At 41.1% G+C, this 26,032-nt stretch overlaps 1 protein-coding gene across 6 annotated transcripts in view; it reads right to left on the bottom strand.

Annotated features, from left to right (window-relative positions):
* The window catches only part of RPAP1 (RNA polymerase II associated protein 1), a 227,147-nt gene that overhangs the window by 131,433 nt on the left and 69,682 nt on the right, over positions 1-26,032 (bottom strand). For all 6 annotated transcript variants that reach the window (XM_053697817.1, XM_053697819.1, XM_053697814.1 and 3 more), the window contains exon 8: positions 19,489-19,604. In XM_053697817.1, coding sequence (XP_053553792.1) covers positions 19,489-19,604 — 116 coding nt within the window. The remainder of the gene's footprint in view (positions 1-19,488; positions 19,605-26,032) is intronic.

Here is a 26,032-nt window from a genome sequence, read left to right on the forward strand (position 1 = left end):
AGATTGTTCTATACATTGCTATTCTACCAATTCATAAAAAATATTCCATACCATAAAAGTATATATACTTAGCCTATGTTGGCATCCACAAATATACATATATACAAAGAATTAAACATCAGTATAGTTAGTGGTGTGGAATCGCAGATTCCCATATATTTAGTAATTACCTGTAAGGGGATCTACACTCACTATTTCCATATTAGTAACCAAGGAATGGTGCATAATTCAATTCTTCATTTAGGCCATTTGGCTGCATCGAATGAAGATTATAAATATATTTGCATTCGGATTTTAATAATAAATTATCCCAATCACCTCCCCTCTCACTGATGTCAATAAGTTCCAGACCCATGAATTTTAGGTCATGTACGCTACTTTGGTGCATCTCAGAGAAATGTCTCGCAACACCACTATCCTTAATTTTAATATTAAGGATATCCCTCCTGTGTTCCTTCATGCGTTCCCTGAAGAAACTGAGGCTAAACAAGATATAATTGATAAAGAGGTACAGGAATCCAATGTGAACTTTAATAAATGGGAATCCAATGAACAATTTACCAAATTAAATGAGGAAAACATAATTTATGCTTACCTGATAAATGTATTTCTCTTGTGGTGTATCCAGTCCACGGATCATCCATTACTTGTGGGATATTCTCCTTCGCAACAGGAAGTTGCAAGAGGATCACCTACAGCAGAGCTGCTATATAGCTCCTCCCCTAACTGCCATATCCAGTCATTCCGAAACAAGCCGAGAAAGGAGAAACCATAGGGTGCAGTGGTGACATAGGGTGCAGTGGTGACTGTAGTTTAAATTAAAATTTAGACCTGCCTTAAAAGGACAGGGCGGGCCGTGGACTGGATACACCACAAGAGAAATAAATTTATCAGGTAAGCATAAATTATGTTTTCTCTTGTAAGGTGTATCCAGTCCACGGATCATCCATTACTTGTGGGATACCAATACCAAAGCTAAAGTACACGGATGAAGGGAGGGACAAGGCAGGCTTAAATGGAAGGAACCACTGCCTGTAGAACCTTTCTCCCAAAAATAGCCTCCGAAGAAGCAAAAGTATCAAATTTGTAAAATTTTGAAAAAGGTATGAAGCGAAGACCAAGTCGCCGCCTTGCAAATCTGTTCAACAGAAGCCTCATTTTTAAAGGCCCAGGTGGAAGCCACAGCTCTAGTAGAATGAGCTGTAATCCTTTCAGGGGGCTGCTGTCCAGCAGTCTCATAGGCTAAGCGTATTACACTCCGAAGCCAAAAAGAAAGAGGTTGCCGAAGCTTTTTGACCTCTCCTCTGTCCAGAGTAAACCACAAACAGTGTAGATGTTTGGCGAAAATCTTTAGTAGCTTGTAAGTAAAACTTCAAAGCACGGACCACGTCCAGATTATGTAAAAGACGTTCCTTCTTTGAAGAAGGATTAGGACACAATGATGGAACAACAATCTCTTGATTGATATTCTTGTTAGAAACTACCTTAGGTAAAAACCCAGGTTTTGTACGCAGAACTACTTTATCTAAATAGAAAATCAGATAAGGAGAATCACATTGTAAGGCAGATAACTCAGAGACTCTCCGAGCCGAGGAAATAGCCATCAAAAACAGAACTTTCCAAGACAAAAGTTTAATATCAATGGAATGAAGGGGTTCAAACGGAACTCCTTGAAGAACTTTAAGAACCAAGTTTAAGCTCCATGGGGGAGCAACATGTTTAAACACAGGCTTGATTCTAACCAAAGCCTGAAAAAAAGCTTGAACGTCTGGAACTTCAGCCAGACGCTTGTGCAAAAGAATAGACAGAGCAGAAATCTGTCCCTTTAAAGAACTAGCTGATATTCCTTTTTCCAAACCCTCTTGGAGAAAGGACAATATCCTAGGAATCCTAACCTTACTCCATGAGTAATTCTTGGATTCACACCAATAAAAGGTATTTACGCCATATCTTATGGTAGATTTTCCTGGTGACAGGCTTTCGTGCCTGTATTAGGGTATCAATGACTAACTCGGAGAAGCCACGCTTTGATAAAATCAAGCGTTCAATCTCCATGCAGTCAGTCTCAGAGAAATTAGATTTGGATGATTGAAAGGACCTTGTAGTAGAAGGTCTTGTCTCAGAGGCAGGGTCCATGGTGGAAAGGATGACATGTCCACTAGGTCTGCATACCAGGTCCTACGTGGCCATGCAGGCGCTATCAAGATCACCGATGCTCTCTCCTGTTTGATTTTGGCAATCAGTCGAGGGAGCAGAGGAAACGGTGGAAACACATAAGCCAGGTTGAAGAACCAAGGCGCTGCTAGAGCATCTATCAGTGCCGCTTCTGGGTCCCTGGACCTGGATCCGTAACAAGGAAGTTTGGCGTTCTGGCGAGACGCCATGAGTTCCAGTTCTGGTTCGCCCCAACGATGAACCAATTGAGCAAACACCTCCGGATGGAGTTCCCACTCCCCCGGATGAAAATTCTGACGACTTAGAAAATCGCCTCCCAGTTCTCTACACCTGGGATATGGATTGCTGATAGGTGGCAAGAGTGAGTCTCTGCCCAGCGAATTATCTTGGAGACTTCCAGCATCGCTAGGGAACTCCTGGTTCCCCCTTGATGGTTGATGTAAGCCACAGTCGTGATGTTGTCCGACTGAAATCTGATGAACCTCAGGGTTGTTAACTGAGGCCAAGCTAGAAGAGAATTGAATATTGCTCTTAACTCCAGAATATTTATTGGGAGGAGTTTCTCCTCCTGAGTCCACGATCCCTGAGCCTTCAGGGAATTCCAGACTGCACCCCAACCTAGGAGGCTGGCATCTGTTGTTACAATTGTCCAATCTGGCCTGCGAAAGGTCATACCTTTGGACAGATGGACCCGAGATAGCCACCAGAGAAGAGAATCTCTGGTCTCTTGATCCAGATTTAGCAGAGGGGACAAATCTGTGTAATCCCCATTCCACTGACTGAGCATTCATAGGTGCAGCGGTCTGAGATGTAGGCGCGCAAATGGCACTATGTCCATCGCCGCTACCATTAAGCCGATTACTTCCATACACCACCGAAGGGCGCGGAATAGAATGAAGAACATGGCAAGATTTTAGAAGCTTTGATAACCTGGACTCTGTCAGGTAAATTTTCATTTCTACAGAATCTATCAGAGTCCCTAGGAAGGAGACTCTTGTGAGTGGGGATAGAGAACTCTTTTCCTCGTTCACCTTCCACCCATGTGACCTGAGAAATGCCAGAACTATGTCTGTATGTGACTTGGCAATCTGAAAGCTTGACGCCTGTATCAGGATGTCGTCCAGATAAGGGGCCACTGATATACCTCGCGGTCTTAGCACCGCCAGAAGCGATCCTAGAACCTTTGTAAAGATTCTTGGAGCTGTAGCTAACCCGAAGGGAAGAGCCACAAATTGGTAATGCCTGTCCAGAAAGGCAAACCTTAGGAACCGATGATGATCTTTGTGAATCGGTATGTGAAGGTAAGCATCCTTCAAATCCACTGTGGTCATGTATTGACCCTCCTGGATCATAGGTAGGATGGTCCGAATAGTTTCCATTTTGAACGATGGAACTCTGAGGAATTTGTTTAAGATCTTTAGATCCAAAATGGGTCTGAAGGTTCCCTCTTTTTTGGGAACCACAAACAGATTTGAATAAAAACCCTGTCCCTGTTCCGTCTGTGGAACTGGACAGATCACTCCCATAATTAGGAGGTCTTGCACACAGCGTAAGAATGCCTCGTTCTTTATCTGGTTTACAGATAATCTTGAAAGGTGAAATCTCCCTTGAGGGGGGGAAGCTTTGAAGTCCAGAAGATATCCCTGAGATATGATCTCCAACGCCCAGGGATCCTGGATATCTCTTGCCCACGCCTGGGCGAAGAGAGAAAGTCTGCCCCCTACTAGATCCGTTACCGGAAAGGGGGCCGTTCCTTCATGCTGTCTTAGAGGCAGCAGCAGGCTTTCTGGCCTGCTTGCCCTTGTTCCAGGACTGGTTAGGTTTCCAGCCCGGCTTGGATTGAGCAAAAGTTCCCTCTTGTCTTGTAGCAGAGGAAGTTGATGCTGCACCTGCCTTGAAGTTTCGAAAGGCACGAAAATTAGACTGTTTGGACTTTGATTTGGCCCTGTCCTGAGGAAGGGCATGACACTTACCTCCAGTAATGTCAGCAATAATTTCCTTCAAACCAGGCCCGAATAGGGTCTGCCCCTTGAAGGGAATGTTAAGTAATTTAGACTTTGAAGTCACGTCAGCTGACCAAGATTTAAGCCATAGCGCCCTACGCGCCTGGATGGCGAATCCAGAATTCTTAGCCGTTAGTTTAGTCAAATGAACAATGGCATCAGAAACAAAAGAATTAGCTAGCTTAAGTGTTCTAAGCTTGTCAAGTATTTCAGTCAATGGAGTAGCTGTCTGAAAGGCCTCTTCCAGAGACTCAAACCAGAACGCTGCAGCAGCAGTGACAGGCGCAATGCATGCAAGGGGCTGCAGGATAAAACCTTGTTGAATAAACATTTTCTTAAGGTAACCTTCTAATTTTTTATCCATTGGATCTGAAAAAGCACAACTGTCCTCGACAGGGATAGTGGTACGCTTTGCTAAAGTAGAAACTGCTCCCTCCACCTTAGGGACCGTCTGCCATAAGTCCCGTGTGGTGGTGTCTATTGGAAACATTTTTCTAAAAATAGGAGGGGGGGGAAACGGCACACCGGGTCTATCCCACTCCTTATTAATAATTTCTGTAAACCTTTTAGGTATTGGAAAAACATCAGTACACACCGGCACTGCATAGTATTTATCCAGTCTACACAATTTCTCTGGCACTGCAATTGTGTCACAGTCATTCAGAGCAGCTAACACCTCCCCAAGCAATACACAGAGGTTCTCAAGCTTAAATTTAAAAGTAGAAATATCTGAATCAGGTTTCCCCGAATCAGAAATGTCACCCACAGACTGAAGCTCTCCTTCCTCAGCTTCTGCATATTGTGACGCAGTATCAGACATGGGCCGTAAGGCATCTGCGCGCTCTGTACTACGTCTAACCCCAGAGCTATCGCGCTTTCCTCTGAATTCAGGCAGTCTGGCTAATACCGCTGACAGGGTATTATCCATGATTGCCGCCATGTCCTGCAAAGTAATCGCTATGGGCGTCTTTGATGTACTTGGCGCCATTTTAGCGTGAGTCCCTTGAGCGGGAGTCAAAGGGTCCGACACGTGGGGAGAGTTAGTCGGCATAACTTCCCCCTCGTCAGAATCCTCTGGTGATAATTCTTTTAAAGATAACAGCTGATCTTTATTGTTTAAAGTGAAATCAATACATTTAGTACACATTCTCTTATGGGGTTCCACCATGGCTTTTAAACATAATGAACAAGGAGTTTCCTCTATGTCAGACATGTTTATACAGACTAGCAATAAGACTAGCAAGCTTGGAAAACACTTTAAATCAAGTTAAACAAGCAATATAAAAAACGTTACTGTGCCTTTAAGAGAAACAAATTTTGCTAAAAACAGAATTTATGTTTACCTGATAAATTACTTTCTCCAACGGTGTGTCCGGTCCACGGCGTCATCCTTACTTGTGGGATATTCTCTTCCCCAACAGGAAATGGCAAAGAGCCCAGCAAAGCTGGTCACATGATCCCTCCTAGGCTCCGCCTACCCCAGTCATTCGACCGACGTTAAGGAGGAATATTTGCATAGGAGAAACCATATGATACCGTGGTGACTGTAGTTAAAGAAAATAAATCATCAGACCTGATTAAAAAACCAGGGCGGGCCGTGGACCGGACACACCGTTGGAGAAAGTAATTTATCAGGTAAACATAAATTCTGTTTTCTCCAACATAGGTGTGTCCGGTCCACGGCGTCATCCTTACTTGTGGGAACCAATACCAAAGCTTTAGGACACGGATGATGGGAGGGAGCAAATCAGGTCACCTAGATGGAAGGCACCACGGCTTGCAAAACCTTTCTCCCAAAAATAGCCTCAGAAGAAGCAAAAGTATCAAACTTGTAAAATTTGGTAAAAGTGTGCAGTGAAGACCAAGTCGCTGCCCTACATATCTGATCAACAGAAGCCTCGTTCTTGAAGGCCCATGTGGAAGCCACAGCCCTAGTGGAATGAGCTGTGATTCTTTCGGGAGGCTGCCGTCCGGCAGTCTCGAAAGCCAATCTGATGATGCTTTTAATCCAAAAAGAGAGAGAGGTAGAAGTTGCTTTTTGACCTCTCCTTTTACCGGAATAAACAACAAACAAGGAAGATGTTTGTCTAAAATCCTTTGTAGCGTCTAAATAGAATTTTAGAGCGCGAACAACATCCAAATTGTGCAACAAACGTTCCTTCTTTGAAACTGGTTTCGGGCACAGAGAAGGTACGATAATCTCCTGGTTAATGTTTTTGTTAGAAACAACTTTTGGAAGAAAACCAGGTTTAGTACGTAAAACCACCTTATCTGCATGGAACACCAGATAAGGAGGAGAACACTGCAGAGCAGATAATTCTGAAACTCTTCTAGCAGAAGAAATGCAACCAAAAACAAAACTTTCCAAGATAATAACTTAATATCAACGGAATGTAAGGGTTCAAACGGAACCCCCTGAAGAACTGAAAGAACTAAGTTGAGACTCCAAGGAGGAGTCAAAGGTTTGTAAACAGGCTTGATTCTAACCAGAGCCTGAACAAAGGCTTGAACATCTGGCACAGCTGCCAGCTTTTTGTGAAATAACACAGACAAGGCAGAAATCTGTCCCTTCAGGGAACTTGCAGATAAATGAAGGAAGGATAGAATCTTAGGAATCTTAACCTTGTCCCAAGGGAATCCTTTAGATTCACACCAACAGATATATTTTTTCCAAATTTTGTGGTAAATCTTTCTAGTTACAGGCTTTCTGGCCTGAACAAGAGTATCGATAACAGAATCTGAGAACCCTCGCTTCGATAAGATCAAGCGTTCAATCTCCAAGCAGTCAGCTGGAGTGAGACCAGATTCGGATGTTCGAACGGACCTTGAACAAGAAGGTCTCGTCTCAAAGGTAGCTTCCATGGTGGAGCCGATGACATATTCACCAGATCTGCATACCAAGTCCTGCGTGGCCACGCAGGAGCTATCAAGATCACCGACGCCCTCTCCTGATTGATCCTGGCTACCAGCCTGGGGATGAGAGGAAACGGCGGGAATACATAAGCTAGTTTGAAGGTCCAAGGTGCTACTAGTGCATCCACTAGAGCCGCCTTGGGATCCCTGGATCTGGACCCGTAGCAAGGAACTTTGAAGTTCTGACGAGAGGCCATCAGATCCATGTCTGGAATGCCCCACAGTTGAGTGATTTGGACAAAGATTTCCGGATGGAGTTCCCACTCCCCCGGATGCAATGTCTGACGACTCAGAAAATCCGCTTCCCAATTTTCCACTCCTGGGATGTGGATTGCAGACAGGTGGCAGGAGTGAGACTCCGCCCATTGAATGATTTTGGTCACTTCTTCCATCGCCAGGGAACTCCTTGTTCCCCCCTGATGGTTGATGTACGCAACAGTTGTCATGTTGTCTGATTGAAACCGTATGAACTTGGCCCTCGCTAGCTGAGGCCAAGCCTTGAGAGCATTGAATATCGCTCTCAGTTCCAGAATATTTATCGGTAGAAGAGATTCTTCCCGAGACCAAAGACCCTGAGCTTTCAGGGATCCCCAGACCGCGCCCCAGCCCATCAGACTGGCGTCGGTCGTGACAATGACCCACTCTGGTCTGCGGAAGGTCATCCCTTGTGACAGGTTGTCCAGGGACAGCCACCAACGGAGTGAGTCTCTGGTCCTCTGATTTACTTGTATCCTCGGAGACAAGTCTGTATAGTCCCCATTCCACTGACTGAGCATGCACAGTTGTAATGGTCTTAGATGAATGCGCGCAAAAGGAACTATGTCCATTGCCGCTACCATCAAACCTATCACTTCCATGCACTGCGCTATGGAAGGAAGAGGAACGGAATGAAGTATCCGACAAGAGTCTAGAAGTCTTGTTTTTCTGGCCTCTGTCAGAAAAATCCTCATTTCTAAGGAGTCTATTATTGTTCCCAAGAAGGGAACCCTTGTCGACGGAGATAGAGAACTCTTTTCCACGTTCACTTTCCATCCGTGAGATCTGAGAAAGGCCAGGACGATGTCCGTGTGAGCCTTTGCTTGAGGAAGGGACGACGCTTGAATCAGAATGTCGTCCAAGTAAGGTACTACAGCAATGCCCCTTGGTCTTAGCACAGCTAGAAGGGACCCTAGTACCTTTGTGAAAATCCTTGGAGCAGTGGCTAATCCGAAAGGAAGCGCCACGAACTGGTAATGCTTGTCCAGGAATGCGAACCTTAGGAACCGATGATGTTCCTTGTGGATAGGAATATGTAGATACGCATCCTTTAAATCCACCGTGGTCATGAATTGACCTTCCTGGATGGAAGGAAGAATTGTTCGAATGGTTTCCATCTTGAACGATGGAACCTTGAGAAACTTGTTTAAGATCTTGAGATCTAAGATTGGTCTGAACGTTCCCTCTTTTTTGGGAACTATGAACAGATTGGAGTAGAACCCCATCCCTTGTTCTCCTAATGGAACAGGATGAATCACTCCCATTGTTAACAGGTCTTCTACACAATGTAAGAATGCCTGTCTTTTTATGTGGTCTGAAGACAACTGAGACCTGTGGAACCTCCCCCTTGGGGGAAGCCCCTTGAATTCCAGAAGATAACCTTGGGAGACTATTTCTAGTGTCCAAGGATCCAGAACATCTCTTGCCCAAGCCTGAGCGAAGAGAGAGAGTCTGCCCCCCACCAGATCCGGTCCCGGATCGGGGGCCAACATTTCATGCTGTCTTGGTAGCAGTGGCAGGTTTCTTGGCCTGCTTTCCCTTGTTCCAGCCTTGCATTGGTCTCCAAGCTTGCTTGGCTTGAGAAGTATTACCCTCTTGCTTAGAGGACGTAGCACTTTGGGCTGGTCCGTTTCTACGAAAGGGACGAAAATTAGGTTTATTTTTGGCCTTGAAAGGCCGATCCTGAGGAAGGGCATGGCCCTTACCCCCAGTGATATCAGAGATAATCTCTTTCAAGTCAGGGCCAAACAGCGTTTTCCCCTTGAAAGGAATGTTAAGTAGCTTGTTCTTGGAAGACGCATCAGCTGACCAAGATTTCAACCAAAGCGCTCTGCGCGCCACAATAGCAAACCCAGAATTCTTAGCCGCTAACCTAGCCAATTGCAAAGTGGCGTCTAGGGTGAAAGAATTAGCCAATTTGAGAGCATTGATTCTGTCCATAATCTCCTCATAAGGAGGAGAATCACTATCGACCGCCTTTACCAGCTCATCGAACCAGAAACATGCGGCTGTAGCGACAGGGACAATGCATGAAATTGGTTGTAGAAGGTAACCCTGCTGAACAAACATCTTTTTAAGTAAACCTTCTAATTTTTTATCCATAGGATCTTTGAAAGCACAACTATCTTCTATGGGTATAGTGGTGCGTTTGTTTAAAGTGGAAACCGCTCCCTCGACCTTGGGGACTGTCTGCCATAAGTCCTTTCTGGGGTCGACCATAGGAAACAATTTTTTAAATATGGGGGGAGGGACGAAAGGAATACCGGGCCTTTCCCATTCTTTATTTACAATGTCCGCCACCCGCTTGGGTATAGGAAAAGCTTCTGGGAGCCCCGGGACCTCTAGGAACTTGTCCATTTTACATAGCTTCTCTGGGATGACCAAATTGTCACAATCATCCAGAGTGGATAATACCTCCTTAAGCAGAGCGCGGAGATGTTCCAACTTAAATTTAAACGTAATCACATCAGGTTCAGCTTGTTGAGAAATGTTCCCTGAATCTGTAATTTCTCCCTCAGACAAAACCTCCCTGGCCCCATCAGACTGGTTTAGGGGCCCTTCAGAACCATTATTATCAGCGTCGTCATGCTCTTCAGTATCTAAAACAGAGCAGTCGCGCTTACGCTGATAAGTGTGCATTTTGGCTAAAATGTTTTTGACAGAATTATCCATTACAGCCGTTAATTGTTGCATAGTAAGGAGTATTGGCGCGCTAGATGTACTAGGGGCCTCCTGAGTGGGCAAGACTCGTGTAGACGAAGGAGGGAATGATGCAGTACCATGCTTACTCCCCTCACTGGAGGAATCATCTTGGGCATCATTGTCATTGTCACATAAATCACATTTATTTAAATGAGAAGGAACTCTGGCTTCCCCACATTCAGAACACAGTCTATCTGGTAGTTCAGACATGTTAAACAGGCATAAACTTGATAACAAAGTACAAAAAACGTTTTAAAATAAAACCGTTACTGTCACTTTAAATTTTAAACTGAACACACTTTATTACTGCAATTGCGAAAAAATATGAAGGAATTTTTCAAAATTCACCAAAATTTCACCACAGTGTCTTAAAGCCTTAAAAGTATTGCACACCAAATTTGGAAGCTTTAACCCTTAAAATAACGGAACCGGAGCCGTTTTTAACTTTAACCCCTTTACAGTCCCTGGTATCTGCTTTGCTGAGACCCAACCAAGCCCAAAGGGGAATACGATACCAAATGACGCCTTCAGAAAGTCTTTTCTATGTATCAGAGCTCCTCACACATGCGACTGCATGTCATGCCTCTCAAAAACAAGTGCGCAACACCGGCGCGAAAATGAGGCTCTGCCTATGATTTGGGAAAGCCCCTAAAGAATAAGGTGTCTAAAAAAGTGCCTGCCGATATAATCTTATCAAAATACCCAGATTAAATGATTCCTCAAGGCTAAATATGTGTTAATAATGAATCGATTTAGCCCAGAAAAAGTCTACAGTCTTAATAAGCCCTTGTGAAGCCCTTATTTACTATCTTAATAAACATGGCTTACCGGATCCCATAGGGAAAATGACAGCTTCCAGCATTACATCGTCTTGTTAGAATGTGTCATACCTCAAGCAGCAAGAGACTGCTCACTGTTCCCCCAACTGAAGTTAATTCCTCTCAACAGTCCTGTGTGGAACAGCCATGGATTTTAGTAACGGTTGCTAAAATCATTTTCCTCATACAAACAGAAATCTTCATCTCTTTTCTGTTTCTGAGTAAATAGTACATACCAGCACTATTTTAAAATAACAAACTCTTGATTGAATAATAAAAACTACAGTTAAACACTAAAAAACTCTAAGCCATCTCCGTGGAGATGTTGCCTGTACAACGGCAAAGAGAATGACTGGGGTAGGCGGAGCCTAGGAGGGATCATGTGACCAGCTTTGCTGGGCTCTTTGCCATTTCCTGTTGGGGAAGAGAATATCCCACAAGTAAGGATGACGCCGTGGACCGGACACACCTATGTTAGAGAAATTTGAAATAACAGTGAAAAAAGGCAGTTAAACTAACAAAATTTTTACAGTGTATGTAACAAGTTAGCAGACCATTGCACCCACTTGCAAATGGATGATTAACCCCTTAATACAAAAAACGGATTAACAAAATGAAAAAAACGTTTTTAAACAGTCACAACAACTGCCACAGCTCCACTGTGGCTTTACCTTCCTCAATACACGACTTCTGAAGCCTTTTGAGCCCTTCAGAGATGTCCTATAGCATGCAGGGGACTGCTGAGGGAAGCTGAATGTCTCTGTCTGTAATTTTAACTGCGCAAAAAAGCGCTAAAATAGGCCCCTCCCACTCATATTACAACAGTGGAAAGCCTCAGGAAACTGTTTCTAGGCAAAAATCAAGCCAGCCATGTGGAAAAAACTAGGCCCCAATAAGTTTTATCACCAAAGCACATATAAAAACGATTAAACATGCCAGCAAACGTTTTATATTGCACATTAATTAGAGTATATACCTCTGATAGTAAGCCTGATACTAGTCGCTATTAAATCACTGTATTTAGGCTTAACTTACATTAATCCGGTATCAGCAGCATTTTCTAGCAAATTCCATCCCTAGAAAAACTTAAACTGCACATACCTTATTGCAGGATACCCTGCACGCCATTCTCCCTCTGAAGTTACCTCACTCCTCAGACATATGTGAGAACAGAAGTGGATCTTAGTTACTTCTGCTAAGATCATAGAAAAACGCAGGCAGATTCTTCTTCTAAATGCTGCCTGAGATAAAATAGTACAACTCCGGTACTATTTAAAAACAATAAACTTTTGCTCGAAGAAAAAACTAACTATATTACACCACTTTCCTGTTACTACCTCCAGCTATGTTGAGAGTTGCAAGAGAATGACTGGATATGGCAGTTAGGGGAGGAGCTATATAGCAGCTCTGCTGTGGGTGATTCTCTTGCAACTTCCTGTTGGGAAGGAGAATATCCCACAAGTAATGGATGATCCGTGGACTGGATACACCTTACAAGAGAAATTAGGATCAAACTTAGGAAATTACAAGATTAAATTAAATCTAGGAAAAGGAGGAAGTTCTTAAGGGATTTATTAGATTATAAGGAAGGTGTGGTATATGATTACGCTGGACAAAAGTCTGGCACTTCTGACTCTGATAAATCAGGCTCAGAAACAGAGACCAGTAAATCACCAAGACGCAATAGAGATAGAAGAAGGGGCAATTTTTTAGGCAACAGGAGAGGGATAGACAAAAAAAAGAGAAGAAGGGGAGGCAGGAAACACAGACAACACTGGCCAAAAAATAACTACATATGCCATGAGGAGCCAACAGAGCAACAAAACCCCAAAATAGCTCTATCTAAAGAGCGGGGCCTTGAAGTAGTAAACCTGTCTAACAAAATTCTGAATCAATCACATATTGAAGTACTCAGTAAGGGACTCACTTTTTGTCCCAACAACAACTTAGACAGATTTACTGCATGCAAGGACCTAAACCTTTTTGCTAGAAAAATTGTTCTTAGCAAACTCAATATGGGCAGAATTACGGCAACTAATTTAGACATGCATGATAGAATAGCTTTGGAAACCCTTAACACCCTTTCTGATGACACACGTGACACAGTAGATACTATAGGAATAGGCTTCAGCGACCTTAAACCAAAATCCTCCTATATGCCATCATTATCTATGGTGCCCACTGTTATGACCTTTGTTAAATTGGTGGAGAAAGATTTGCAGACTTTATCAACCACTAAAAATAGTAGTGATGCACCGAAATGGAAATTCTGGACCGAAACCAAATCCGAAAATCCGGGATGCACTTGGCCAAAAACCGAAACTGATACCGAAAATGTATTTTATCAAAATTATTTTTTTTAATTTTATTTTTTTGCATAATTAGAGCCAATAAAAAAATCCCACACTTTTATTGAAAGTAACACACTAAAATTGGACAAAAATATCTTAAAACAATAATATGCTACACAATAATTTTACCAAGGAAAAAAAAAAACAGGCAAAAAATAATGCCATTTTCGGCCAAAATGTTTCTGTGGCCCAAATTTTGGTGCATCCCTACTTAAAACAATTATAAATATCAATATACTGTATTATTCTTCATTTAGTTCTATGTAACAGAATCATATTTAACAGTTTTTTTTTACTAATTATCCAAATAAAGTATAGTCCTAGAAAACTCATTATATGCAGAACAGAAAGTCAAGTAATAAACTTAAACAGCAGCTCTAGGCTAGCATCAAATTTGAAACATGCTACACAATAATTTTACCGAAAATAACAGGCTAAAAAAACGAAAACCGAAATAGCCAAAAATGCAATTTTCGGCCGAAACTTTCTGCGGCCGAAATTTCGGTGCATCCCTAAAAAATAGAATAGACAACTTGACAAATGAACAACAGTGGGCACTAAAAGATTTGATGTTGGATCAAAATATTGAGGTCAAACCATCAGACAAGGGTGGTAACGTGGTGTTACTCAATAAACAGGATTATCGATTTGAATGCGTTAGACAATTAAATAACGCGGCCCAATATGAAAAATTGAGAAATAACCCCACCAATTTGTATAAAGATGAACTTGATAACATTCTACTTAAAGCACAAACAGAGAGGTTAATAAACAAAAAGGAACTTGCTTTCATGCAGGTCAAATTTTCTGTCATACCAACATTCTACACTACACCAAAGATACATAAACAGAAAGTGCCCCCCCGGTAGACCAATAGTATCGGGTTTGGGGGGACTGAATGAAGGGGTAACGAAATATTTAGACTGGTGCCTTCGCCCCTATCTAATATCTCTACCCTCCTACGTCAAGGACACAGCTGAGGTTTTAAAAAAACTGGATGATGTAATACTGACATCTGACACAATCTTAGTGTCCATTGACGTAGAAGCACTTTACTCCTCAATCCCCCATACGAAAGGTATTGAAACAATTAAAGAAATACTAAATCAAAGAGGTCCTAACTTCAATGACCATACTAGATTCGTAGTGGAACTCCTGAACTTTGTTCTCAATAGGAATTATTTTAAATTTGACAACAAATTTTACAGACAGATTAGGGGTACAGCAATGGGCGCATGCTGTGCCCCTACTTATGCCTGTCTGTATTTAGGAAGATGGGAGAATGAAACTATCTTGAACACAGCCACTGAATATGACCAAATGATCCTATTATGGATTTGTTATATCGATGATGTCCTCCTTTTATGGGAGGGCACATCTGATATGCTGGTCAAATTCATGCAAGAACTTAACATTAATGATTGGAACCTTAAATTCACTTACGAATGGAGTAAGGACGCTTTGTCCTTTTTGGATTTAAAAATTTCCAAGAAGGACAATAGATTTATTACTGAAACATTTAGGAAAAGCACATCAGCTAATACACTCCTTGAAGCTTCCAGTCATCATCCACAACACCAAATCAATGCGATCCCCATTGGACAATATCTGAGACAAAAAAGGAACTGCTCCTCAGAAGATACTTTTAAAATATATGCTGATGACCTCAAATTGAGATTTAAGGCTAGGGGCTACCATAATAAAATCATTAAAAAGGGCTATCATAGAGCTAGAGATGTCACACGAGATAAAATCTTGTATGACGAGGTAGAAAAACAACCCAATACAGCAATTAGATTCATCAGTACTTTTAATTCTGAGTGGGCAGAACTTAGAAAAATCCTTTGTAGACATTGGAACACCCTAACTATTGACTCAGATATACACAAAATAGTAGGTGACTACCCCTTAATGACGGCGAGACGAGCCCCCTCAATTCAAGATAAATTAGTCCATAGCCACTTTAAGGGTACTAAAGACTGGCTAGGAACACACCAAAAGAAGGATGGCTGTTTTAAATGTGGTAAATGCAAAATGTGTAAACACATTAACAAGGGCCAGACTATAATTGACAACAGGGGTTGCCCACACAGGATTAAGGGCCATATCACCTGCCGTAGTGAGGGTGTAGTTTATGCTGCCTACTGTACATGCCCAAGATTCTATGTGGGCAAAACCTATCGAGAGTTCAGGGAACGCATGAAGGAACACAGGAGGGATATCCTTAATATTAAAATATAATATTAATATTATATTTCCTATTAATATTTCACCTGCTGTCAGCACTTAAAAGGAGCTGAATCGTCATATCGGATATCAATTCAGCTTGAGAAAGCCCTCAGTGACGTAAGGTGAAACACGTGTAGCACAACGGTTGATTCGGGTTGCCGCCGATTTCCACGCTGTGTTTGGATTACAGCGTTCTAATGGCAATACCTCGTTAATGGATCGTTTACTGGATTGAGAGCGGTGGTTATACTTCTGGTTGAGTAAGTTTACACGGGGGTGAAAACAATTTCAGGACTGCTTCTGGACACAGGTAATATGCATAGCATTTGATGTTAACGCTTCCAGTGACACAACGTAAGAGCTGAGAGTAACCAGACCAGTGTTTATCCTTGCAGAGTGACTCACTCGACCCCTTTGGCATTGGTTCAGCTCGCTCCATACTAGAGCGAGTGGTGGGGATTATTCAAAAGGACTTTGACACTGAAAGGCCCCGACAGTGTACTTTTTACTAACTCTATAGCTCTATACCACTGTGAACTGCTCTGACTTCAGATCCATTATAACACGCAACACAGGACGACATTGGCTCTATTGGTCTTCTTAATATGCAGCTTGAACACTAACTAAGCTATCACGCTATTACGCTACTAACTTTACAGCTTACATACTGCATCAGAAGCATATGATGTATTAACCTTAATCAGTGGACGCACTGCTACTTTTTGGCTAATGAATAAGAGCTCTTGTGTGTGTGTATGGGGTAATGAATGAACTCGTGATATATACAGTAGATGAATTGTATCATTTTTTGTTTTGTTTCATATATTGCATTTCTTGCTTTACATTTAGTGAATAAATTACTTTGTTGCACCTTGACAACTGTGTTATGTGTGTGGCTTTGAGTGGTCCACAGCCCCAGGGAATTTATATTTGATTGAGACTTTATGTGCTGTGCTGGACAGGGTTTACTGTGTTTTTCTTTTTCTAATTAAATTTTCAATTATAAACCCCCTTGCACCTGTAGCCTCATCTAATACTAAGATAGGTGGACTAAAGTTCCCTAGTCAGTGTACTTACTCAGGCTAGCTGGTTATATATATATATATATATATATCCAAAAGTTGCAGAGTGCAGAAAAGCGCAAAGGACTCCTTATAAAGTAAAACAACTTTTCAACTTTATTCAAATCTCTCACGGAGTAAAAACATAACAGCTACCAGGGCTGTGTAAAGCACTTGAAGGTAAAAACATTCACAATGTCTGGCGATCAGGACCTCACGCAGACATGTTTCATGCGGTTGCGCACTTGGTCACTGCATGTGTGTGGTCCTGATCGTATACAGCTTTATAGCATAATTTCTTAAAGAGACAGTATACAAGTTTAAGACATTGTGTCAAAACTCCCCTCATTTAAACCTAAGTTTTTTTTAAACCTAAGTTTTTTTTTAAAACAATATTTAAGTTATATATAACTTTGTGTCTTTATTTGAATTAAAGTATAATTGTACATATATATTTAATTGTCTACATCTTATATCTAATATATTTAGGACATATTATTATAACTTTTTTGATGTTTTTATATTTTTGATATTTGTGAACATTAGATTTAACTCTGTATCCATTAAGATATAAGGATGTTCAGTTTCTTAAATAATAATCTATTGCTTTAATTCACAAATAAGTCTAGGTCTCTCCTCATATTAGGGCCTAAAGGATTGCTAGTTTGCAATTTAAAAATCCAAAAAAACTTTGCGCTTGTTTAGCTTATCTTCTCTATCCCCCCCTCTTTTTCCATATAGGGACATGATCTATGCCCTGGATTTTTAGTAGGGAGGCATCAGCATTGTGATGGATTTTAAAATGTCTGGATACCGGCGTATCAGATTCTTCATCCTCAATAGATCTTAAATGTTGGAGCAATCTATCTTTGATACTACGCTTCGTTTTGCCTACATATTGAATATTACATACTTGACATGTGAGTAGGTACACTACATGTGTTGTTGAACAATTTATGCAATAATTAATATTATGTTTTTGTTTTGTAGTGTGTGAGATAAAGTTATCTCCTTCAACTACGTAATGACAGGTTTTACAGATGTTTCTTCTGCACTTGAAGAAACCTTTTCTTCCTTTTAGCTAGCATTTGTTGGTCTTGGTTGGGAGATCTGAAGGAGAAAGATAATTGGATAGAGTTTTTCCTCTTTTGGATACTATATCTACTCCCTTGCTAATTATCACTTTTAACGTGGGGTCTGAGTACAGAATAGGAATCGTTTCTTTTACAATTTTCTTAATGTTATTGAAATCTTTGCTATAGGTGGTAATGAATCTAAGTTTATCTTTGGATTCAGACTTTTTTGGCCTGTAATTTAGTAATTCTTCCCTAGTCTTGTTCTGTACCTCTTGTTTAGCCTTATTTAGTGTATCCTCTGAATCCAAAGATAAACTTAGATTCATTACCACCTATAGCAAAGATTTCAATAACATTAAGAAAATTGTAAAAGAAACGATTCCTATTCTGTACTCAGACCCCACGTTAAAAGTGATAATTAGCAAGGGAGTAGATATAGTATCCAAAAGAGGAAAAACTCTATCCAATTATCTTTCTCCTTCAGATCTCCCAACCAAGACCAACAAATGCTAGCTAAAAGGAAGGAAAGGTTTCTTCAAGTGCAGAAGAAACATCTGTAAAAACTGTCATTACGTAGTTGGAGATAACTTTATCTCACACACTACAAAACAAAAACATAATATTAATTATTACATAAATTGTTCAACAACACATGTAGTGTACCTACTCACATGTCAAGTATGTAATATTCAATATGTAGGCAAAACGAAGCGTAGTATCAAAGATAGATTTCTCCAACATTTAAGATCTATTGAGGATGAAGAATCGGATACGCCGGTATCCAGACATTTTAAAATCCATCACAATGCTGATGCCTCCCTACTAAAAATCCAGGGCATAGATCGTGTCCCTATATGGAAAAGATGGGGGGATAGAGAAGATAAGCTAAACAAGCGCAAAGTTTTTTGGATTTTTAAATTGCAAACTAGCAATCCTTTAGGCCTTAATATGAGGAGAGACCTAGACTTATTTGTGAATTAAAGCAATAGATTATTATTTAAGAAACTGAACATCCTTATATCTTAATGGATACAGAGTTAAATCTAATGTTCACAAATATCAAAAATATAAAAACATCAAAAAAGGTATAATAATATGTCCTAAATATATTAGATATAAGATGTAGACAATTAAATATATATGAACAATTGTACTTTAATTCAAATAAAGACACAAAGTTATATATAACTTAAATATTGTTTTCAAAAAAACTTAGGTTTAAAAAAAACAGGTTTAAATGAGGGGAGTTTTGACACAATGTCAAACTTGTATACTGTCTCTTTAAGAAATTATGCTATAAAGCTGTATACGATCAGGACCACACACATGCAGTGACCAAGTGCGCAACCGCACGAAACATGTCTGAGTGAGGTCCTGATCGCCAGACATTGTGAATGTTTTTAACTTCAAGTGCTTTACACAGCCCTGGTAGCTGTTATGTTTTTACTCCGTGAGAGATTTGAATAAAGTTGAAAAGTTGTTTTACTTTATAAGGAGTCCTTTGCGCTTTTCTGTGCTCTGCAACTTTTGGATATTTACTTCACATTGACCCGGCTTGCAGACCGGGTATTGAGCGTTCACAGCTGCAGGTCTCCATTTGTCAGCTCTCCTCCCACTCTCTCCAGTGTGCCGCAACTCTGCGTACTAACAGGTACTGCTTATTTGTTTCTATTGTGGGGTCCCGTTGTGCGCTTTTACACAGACTGTTGGTACATATATATATATACACACACACACACACACTGTATATATATATATAAATAATTTTATATATATATACTGTATAAATATGTGTGTAAATATATGTAGAAATATTTATTCATGAATAAATAGAACAAAAATTATATGACGAACCTCTCAAAGGCTACATATGCTAGGACAACAATGCATAGATATACATTTACCTTCTTTGTTTTTGTTTGCCTCAGCTTGGGAAGATTCTTCGTCCATTCCAGTTTCTCAAACTCCACATTATCCATGTGAAGCCACTCCTTCTGTGGCTTCACAGGCAGCTCATCCACTAAGACAAGAAGGTTTTAAACAACTATTAAAGAATGTTCAACTAAACTTTTGTAGTTAAAGAGCTTAAGAATAGATGACTGCTTCTAAAGTTAAATGTCAATTGACTTTACTTCGCTTACTAATAAACCTTAAGTTATCCATGTAATCCGTGGTTAACCTATCATTTCCACTGTAAAGCACTATAGGAACTGATAATTACATACACTGAATAATATGCCTATAAAATCAAGGTGAATATATAGGGCTAGATTAAGTGGAGGGCAAAAATATAAGCGCTATTGTGAGTTAACATTGCTCATGTGTAATCAACAGTACTTCTATTTATTGCGCGCACAAGTTCAACATTTTTTTTTGTGCTCGAGCAAGTCTAGGGAGCACTAACACCTACATGTTGGATAGTGTGGGTGCTCTAAACCCCTCACATAATAAGACTTCTAAAATTCATGTTGGATATCACTTGAGCACTAAGTTAGTAGCAGAGTTCTTCATGAAGTTTTGTGCTATACTAATTTAATGAAAGAATAAAACATTTCATGCATACAACCAAAATACATACACACACAGACCCACCCTATAAGCATTCACATACATCTCCCAGTCCCACCCCTTGTCATATACCATATCTGTTTAACTCTACCACAAAACCCTTATTTCATTAATACATTTTTGTTTCCAAAGCAATAAATCTAAATGTAACTTTAAACCTTTATTTCATAATGCAAACTAACAAGTGATCATTTATACAATTTTTTACCAGGTAAAATTACATTGAGATTTCTCTTGTTTTCAAGTAATGGTTTACTTCAGGTCTCAAAAAGAGCTACATTTTACAGTGCTATTTCGCATTGTGTTTGAGAGCAAAATTCTAAACTCACCATTTAGGGCTCGATTTATCAAGCCATTCTCCTCCCTTCGACTGTAGGTTCACTCAAGAGAACCTGAAGTCAGGATTTATCAAGCAGTGGTCATCAGACCGCTGCTTCCCTACCCTCTTCTCCACCTCTTACGTGGAGAATTTCAATCTCCCTTGTCTCATCCGACCCGGGAAGATTGACAGCTCCTGTCCACGAGTGATTGGCTGCACACAGGCAGGGGGCCAAATGTTAAATTCTGGCAGCGGAATGCTGACAGCCAGAAGAGAGCTCGGGCGGACAGGGGCAAATATGTATGCCCCTGTCCGCCATTGATTGATAAATCGAGCTATAAATGTATAGCTCAGAGTGCTCATTTTGCCCTCATGTAGGGCAAGCTAAAAAAGTGTTGGCCATGTTGAGATGCAGTGTTTACCTTTTTTTTTTTTTTATCATCCACTTGTAACACCAGATTTTGCATTGTTCTTAGCGTGAGGCTGAGCACAACATAGCACACTCTATACTAGCAGTTGCACTCCACTTTTAATATAACCCATAGTGTTTTATTTTTATTGCCTGGTAAACTACCTGGTAAACACATCCACAAGATTCAGTGATTATGCAGAATACATCTGTAGTTTAGTGGAAAAACATAAGTTATGCTTACCTGATAATTTCATTTCCATCTGTATGGGAAGAGTCCACAGCTGCATTCCTTACCTGTGGGAAATACTGAACCTGGCCACCAGGAGGAGGCAAAGACACCCCAGCCAAAGGCTTAAATACCTCCCCCACTTGCTCATAACCCCAGTCATTCTGCCGAGGGACCAAGGAACAATAGGAGAAATATCAGGGTGAAAAAGGTGCCAGAAGAAAAAATTTCAAATTTAGGCCCACCCAACGGAGAACACGGGCGGGAGCTGTGGACTCTTCCCACACAGATGGAAATTAAATTATCAGGTAAGCATAATTTATGTTTTCCATCTTAATATGGGAAGAGTCCCCAGCTGCATTCCTTACTTCTGGGAAACATATACCCAAGCTCTAGAGTACACAGAATGCTAACGGGAGGGAAAAAAGAGAGGCGGACCCTAATCTGAGGGCACCACAGCCTGCAAACCTTTCTCCCGAAGGCTACTTCAGCAGAAGCAAAAACATCAAACTTGGAAAATTTTGGAAAAAGTATGTAAGAAAAAGTATGTAAGAAAAACCAGGTAGCCAACTTACAAATCTGTCCCATAAAGGCCTCATTCTTGAAGGCCCAAGAGGAAACCACTGCTTTCGTAGAATGAGCCATAATCCTCAGAGGAGGCTTATGTCCCGCCGTTTCTATGCTAAACGGATTACACTCCTCAGACAAAAAGATAAGAAAGTCGAAGAGGCCCTCTGACCCCTACGCTTCCCAGGAAAAGAGAACAAACAGAGAAAGAGGTTTGTCTAAATTCCTTTCGTGGCCCGAAGATAGAACTTCAAGGCACAAACCACATCCAGAAATACGTTATAAATGTTCCTTCGACGAAGAAGGATTAGGACATAAGAAAGGAACCACAATCTCTTGATCGATGTTGCAAATTGACCCAACCTTAGGAAGAAAACCTAACTTGGCTCGTAGAACAGCCCTCTCGGCATGAAAAGCCAGATAAGGAGGCACGCATTGCAAGGCAGCAATCATAGATACTCTGCACGCAGAAGCAATAGCTAGTAGAAAGGAACCTTCCAAGACAACAATTTAATGTCTACTTCATGCATAGGCTCCAATGGAGCCCGTTGCAAAAGGATAAGATTTAAACTCCAAGGAGGAGCCTTAGATCTAAACACAGGTCTGATCCCAGCAGATCCTTAACAAATGGCAGCACATCTGGAAGCTCTGCTTGTGCAGTAACACGGACAAGGCTGAAAACTGTCCCTTCAGGAGACTTGCAGAAAAGCCCTTCTCCAGTTCATCCTGGAGAACAGAATAATAGTTCAGCATGCGCAGTTGCAACAGTCTGAGGTGAAACCTGGCAATTGAAATGATGTCCAAGCTGGACACCATGAGACCAATCACCTCCATACACCGAGCCACAGATGGCCTTAAGGAGATATGGAGGGCAAGACATGTTGAAGCTAGCTTGCAACGTCTCTGGTCTGTTAGAAATATTGTCATGTCTATGGAGACTATTATAGTACCCGAGATTCTACCCTGGTACTTGATACAAGAGAACTCTCTCTAGATTATCTGCCATCCATGGGATCGGAGAAGACAGAGGAGATATTCCGAATGGTCCACTCTTCAAAAGATTTCCTTAGCTAGACCAAACAGAAGGGCAATAAACTTAAAGTGCTGGTCCAGGAATGCAAACCTTAGTGGACCTCGAGGATTGGTACGAGAAGGGAGCATCCTTCAGATCTATCGCAGTCATGAACTACCCCTCTCAAACGAGGGGGAAGAATGGACCTTATTGTCTCCATCTTAAACGAGGGGACATTTAAAAACCTGCTTAAGCACTTTAGGTCCAGAATCTGACAGAAAGTTCCCTACTTCTTAAGGATAACGAAAAGGTTTGAATAGTATCCCAAACCTCTCACTGCAATAGGCACCGGGACAATAACTCCTAGAGGACAGAACCCCTACACACCCCAGAAAGGCTTCCCTCCTTCCTGGTCAGGAAGACGAGAGAAATCTGCCCTTGGGTGGCTGAGACTTTAAACCTATCTTGTAACCCTGAGCTATGACCTCCAGGACCCATGGATCCTGCATGACCCTGAACCAAGCGACTGAATGGAGCGACATACTGCCCCCTACACGATCCTGAAGAGGACCGGGGACCATCCATTCATGCCGACGTAGACTCGGCAGGCTTCTTGCTCTGCTTGGATTTATTCCAGGACTGAGCCAGCTTCCAAGAGCTCTTGGTTTGCTCTGGCTTAGCGGAGGACTGCTGACATGGGCTTTATCAGAACGAAAATAACTAAAATCGTCCCTTAGATTAGTTCATATACTCTTGCGGCAGGAGGGCACCCTTGCCCCCTGAGAAAAAGCTGAAGTCATAGCATTTAAGCAAATAAACTGCCTAATAGCAGCACAGATAAAATAATTAACAACCCTCAAGGCCGTAAATCTTTTCTGAGTAACGTCAAGGGGATCCTCCACACCGATCAAATCCTATGAGTCACACCAGAAGGTAGTTTCTCCAGTAACCGCGGCAACAGCCGCCGCCGGTTGAAACAAATATCCTGTATGTTGAAACATCTTTCTTAACAGAGTTTCCATCTTTTATCCATGGGCTCTGTAAACGAAGAACTCTCCTCAAGCAGGATAGTAGTACGTTTAGCGAGGGTGAAGATAACACCATCCCATTTAGGGACGGACCTCACAACTCCATTGAGAGTCCAGGACCGGGGACAATTTGTTAAAGGGAGAAGAGGGGGAAAAGGAATCCAATCCTGTCCCATTCATTCTTAATAATGTTCGCCATCTAACATCTGAAGTATACTACAAGGATTTTATTACTTAAGGTACAAATGTAAATACAAACCATAAAATATTATAGTATGCCATTTAAAAGTAATAACTCTCTGTAAAAAATATATGGAGTAAATGAGTGTAAAAATGTGCCAAATCTTAGTTGAACTCAATAGAATAAAAGGTTTTGTATCACTAAAATATGAGGTAATTTACGGATGTACAGCAGTGAAACTGAGATATAAACTGAATGTACTTTCATGGATTACAGACGAAATGGACAATATTCATATAAGGGGTGACAAAGTTACGCAGAGGAGATATATGTAGATTGGCTTTCATAATAAGTTATTAAAAAATACAGATCATAAAAATTACCTACTACTCTATTACAAAACCAATGCTTTATTCACATCATATTAAAAACATTAATCCAAGATCTAACTCTTGGAAAACAGTTTGTTAAAGGGACATTGAACTGAAGGGTTTAACTACAGTTGTATGGTTACTACTCATCATACTATTGTTTTTCCTATTGTACCCGCAGTTCTCTTTAAAGCCGTTGTCTTATTTAAACCCATTACAGAAGCCGTTTGGTAAAGCTCTGCATCTTTATATCGCCATCTTGGACGCACATGTTGTTGCATCCTGTGAAAGAAGGGTGTGCTTTCACAGGTCAGTGATGTTAGTAGCTTTTAGACAGCTGTACCTTGTACTGTGGGTTTGACTGTACAATAGAAAGTGGAAGATTAAAATTTTTGCAGTTTTTTTTTCTTTGCACAATTTTAAAGAAACATCATAAATATTGTTACTGCAAAAACATACAGCCCCTGCTCTGTGTTATGTAGGCAAAACTGAAGTGCGTAATACGGCTTCTCAAGAAGCCAATAATATCACTGATCTATGAATGTACAAAAAAATATTCACCAGTCTAGCCATGGTTTTCCACTCTAACACTCGAAGGGACAGCCCTCATGGAATTCTATTAAAAAAATGGTCTGTCCCTGCAAGTGGTGAGCTGTCTCCTATAGAACTAATGAGGGCTCTCTGTTATGTAAAAGTTTGCAATGTACAGTGAGAACCAAGCGTATGTTTAAACTTTAATATTGCACTTAAAGTGAAAGTAAATTATTCCTCATTGCAATATATCATAATCTATAGGTGAAATATAACATTTTCGCATGTTTTTTTTTCCCGTTTACTTCAATCTAATTGTTTATATTTCTATTATTTATTTCCCTACCGTTCTTGGCTTTACTCCTCCCACCCTCCTCTTCCTGGATTTTGTATTCATTACGTATAGAGCGGTCCCACCCGCTCTACACGTAGGCTTGAAAGCTCGTTCACGATTTTGTGATCTATTGCGCATGTGCTGATCGGCGAACTTTCTCATCCCCTATTGAAAACGCGCATGCGTCAAACTGTTTGGCTAGGACGCTGAAAATCTTGGCAGCAAATGATCGTCAGGAATGCGCATGCGCGAATTGTGAACGCGCGACTGACATCACCGTGCTTATATTGGACTCCGCGCATGCGCATTCGATGCGAGCAGGCTGTGACGTAGCTTTCTGGCCGCCGATCGCCCAGAAAGTCAATTGGTAACTGCAATAAACGTGACCAGGAAATAAACTGACTCATCTGCAACGGGCTGAATTGAAGATGCCAAAAATATGCGGTTAAATGCGGCGAAAAGGGTATTTATGTACACAATTAAAAAAACATAATTTATGCTTACCTGATAAATTCCTTTCTCCTGTAGTGTAGTCAGTCCACGGGTCATCCATTACTTATGGGATTATATCTCCTCCCTAACAGGAAGTGCAAGAGGATCACCCAAGCAGAGCTGCTATATAGCTCCTCCCCTCTACATCATACCCAGTCATTCGACCGAAACCAAACGAGAAAGGAGAAACTATACGGTGCAGTGGTGACTGGAGTTTAATTTAAAAATTTAGACCTGCCGTAAACAACAGGGCGGGCCGTGGACTGACTACACTACAGGAGAAAGGAATTTATCAAGTAAGCATAAATTATGTTTTCTCCTGTTAAGTGTAGTCAGTCCACGGGTCATCCATTACTTATGGGATACCAATACCAAAGCTAAAAGTACACGGATGACGGGAGGGAAAG

Source organism: Bombina bombina, chromosome 1, assembly GCF_027579735.1.
Source record: "Bombina bombina isolate aBomBom1 chromosome 1, aBomBom1.pri, whole genome shotgun sequence".
In the NCBI taxonomy this organism is placed as follows: domain Eukaryota; kingdom Metazoa; phylum Chordata; class Amphibia; order Anura; family Bombinatoridae; genus Bombina; species Bombina bombina.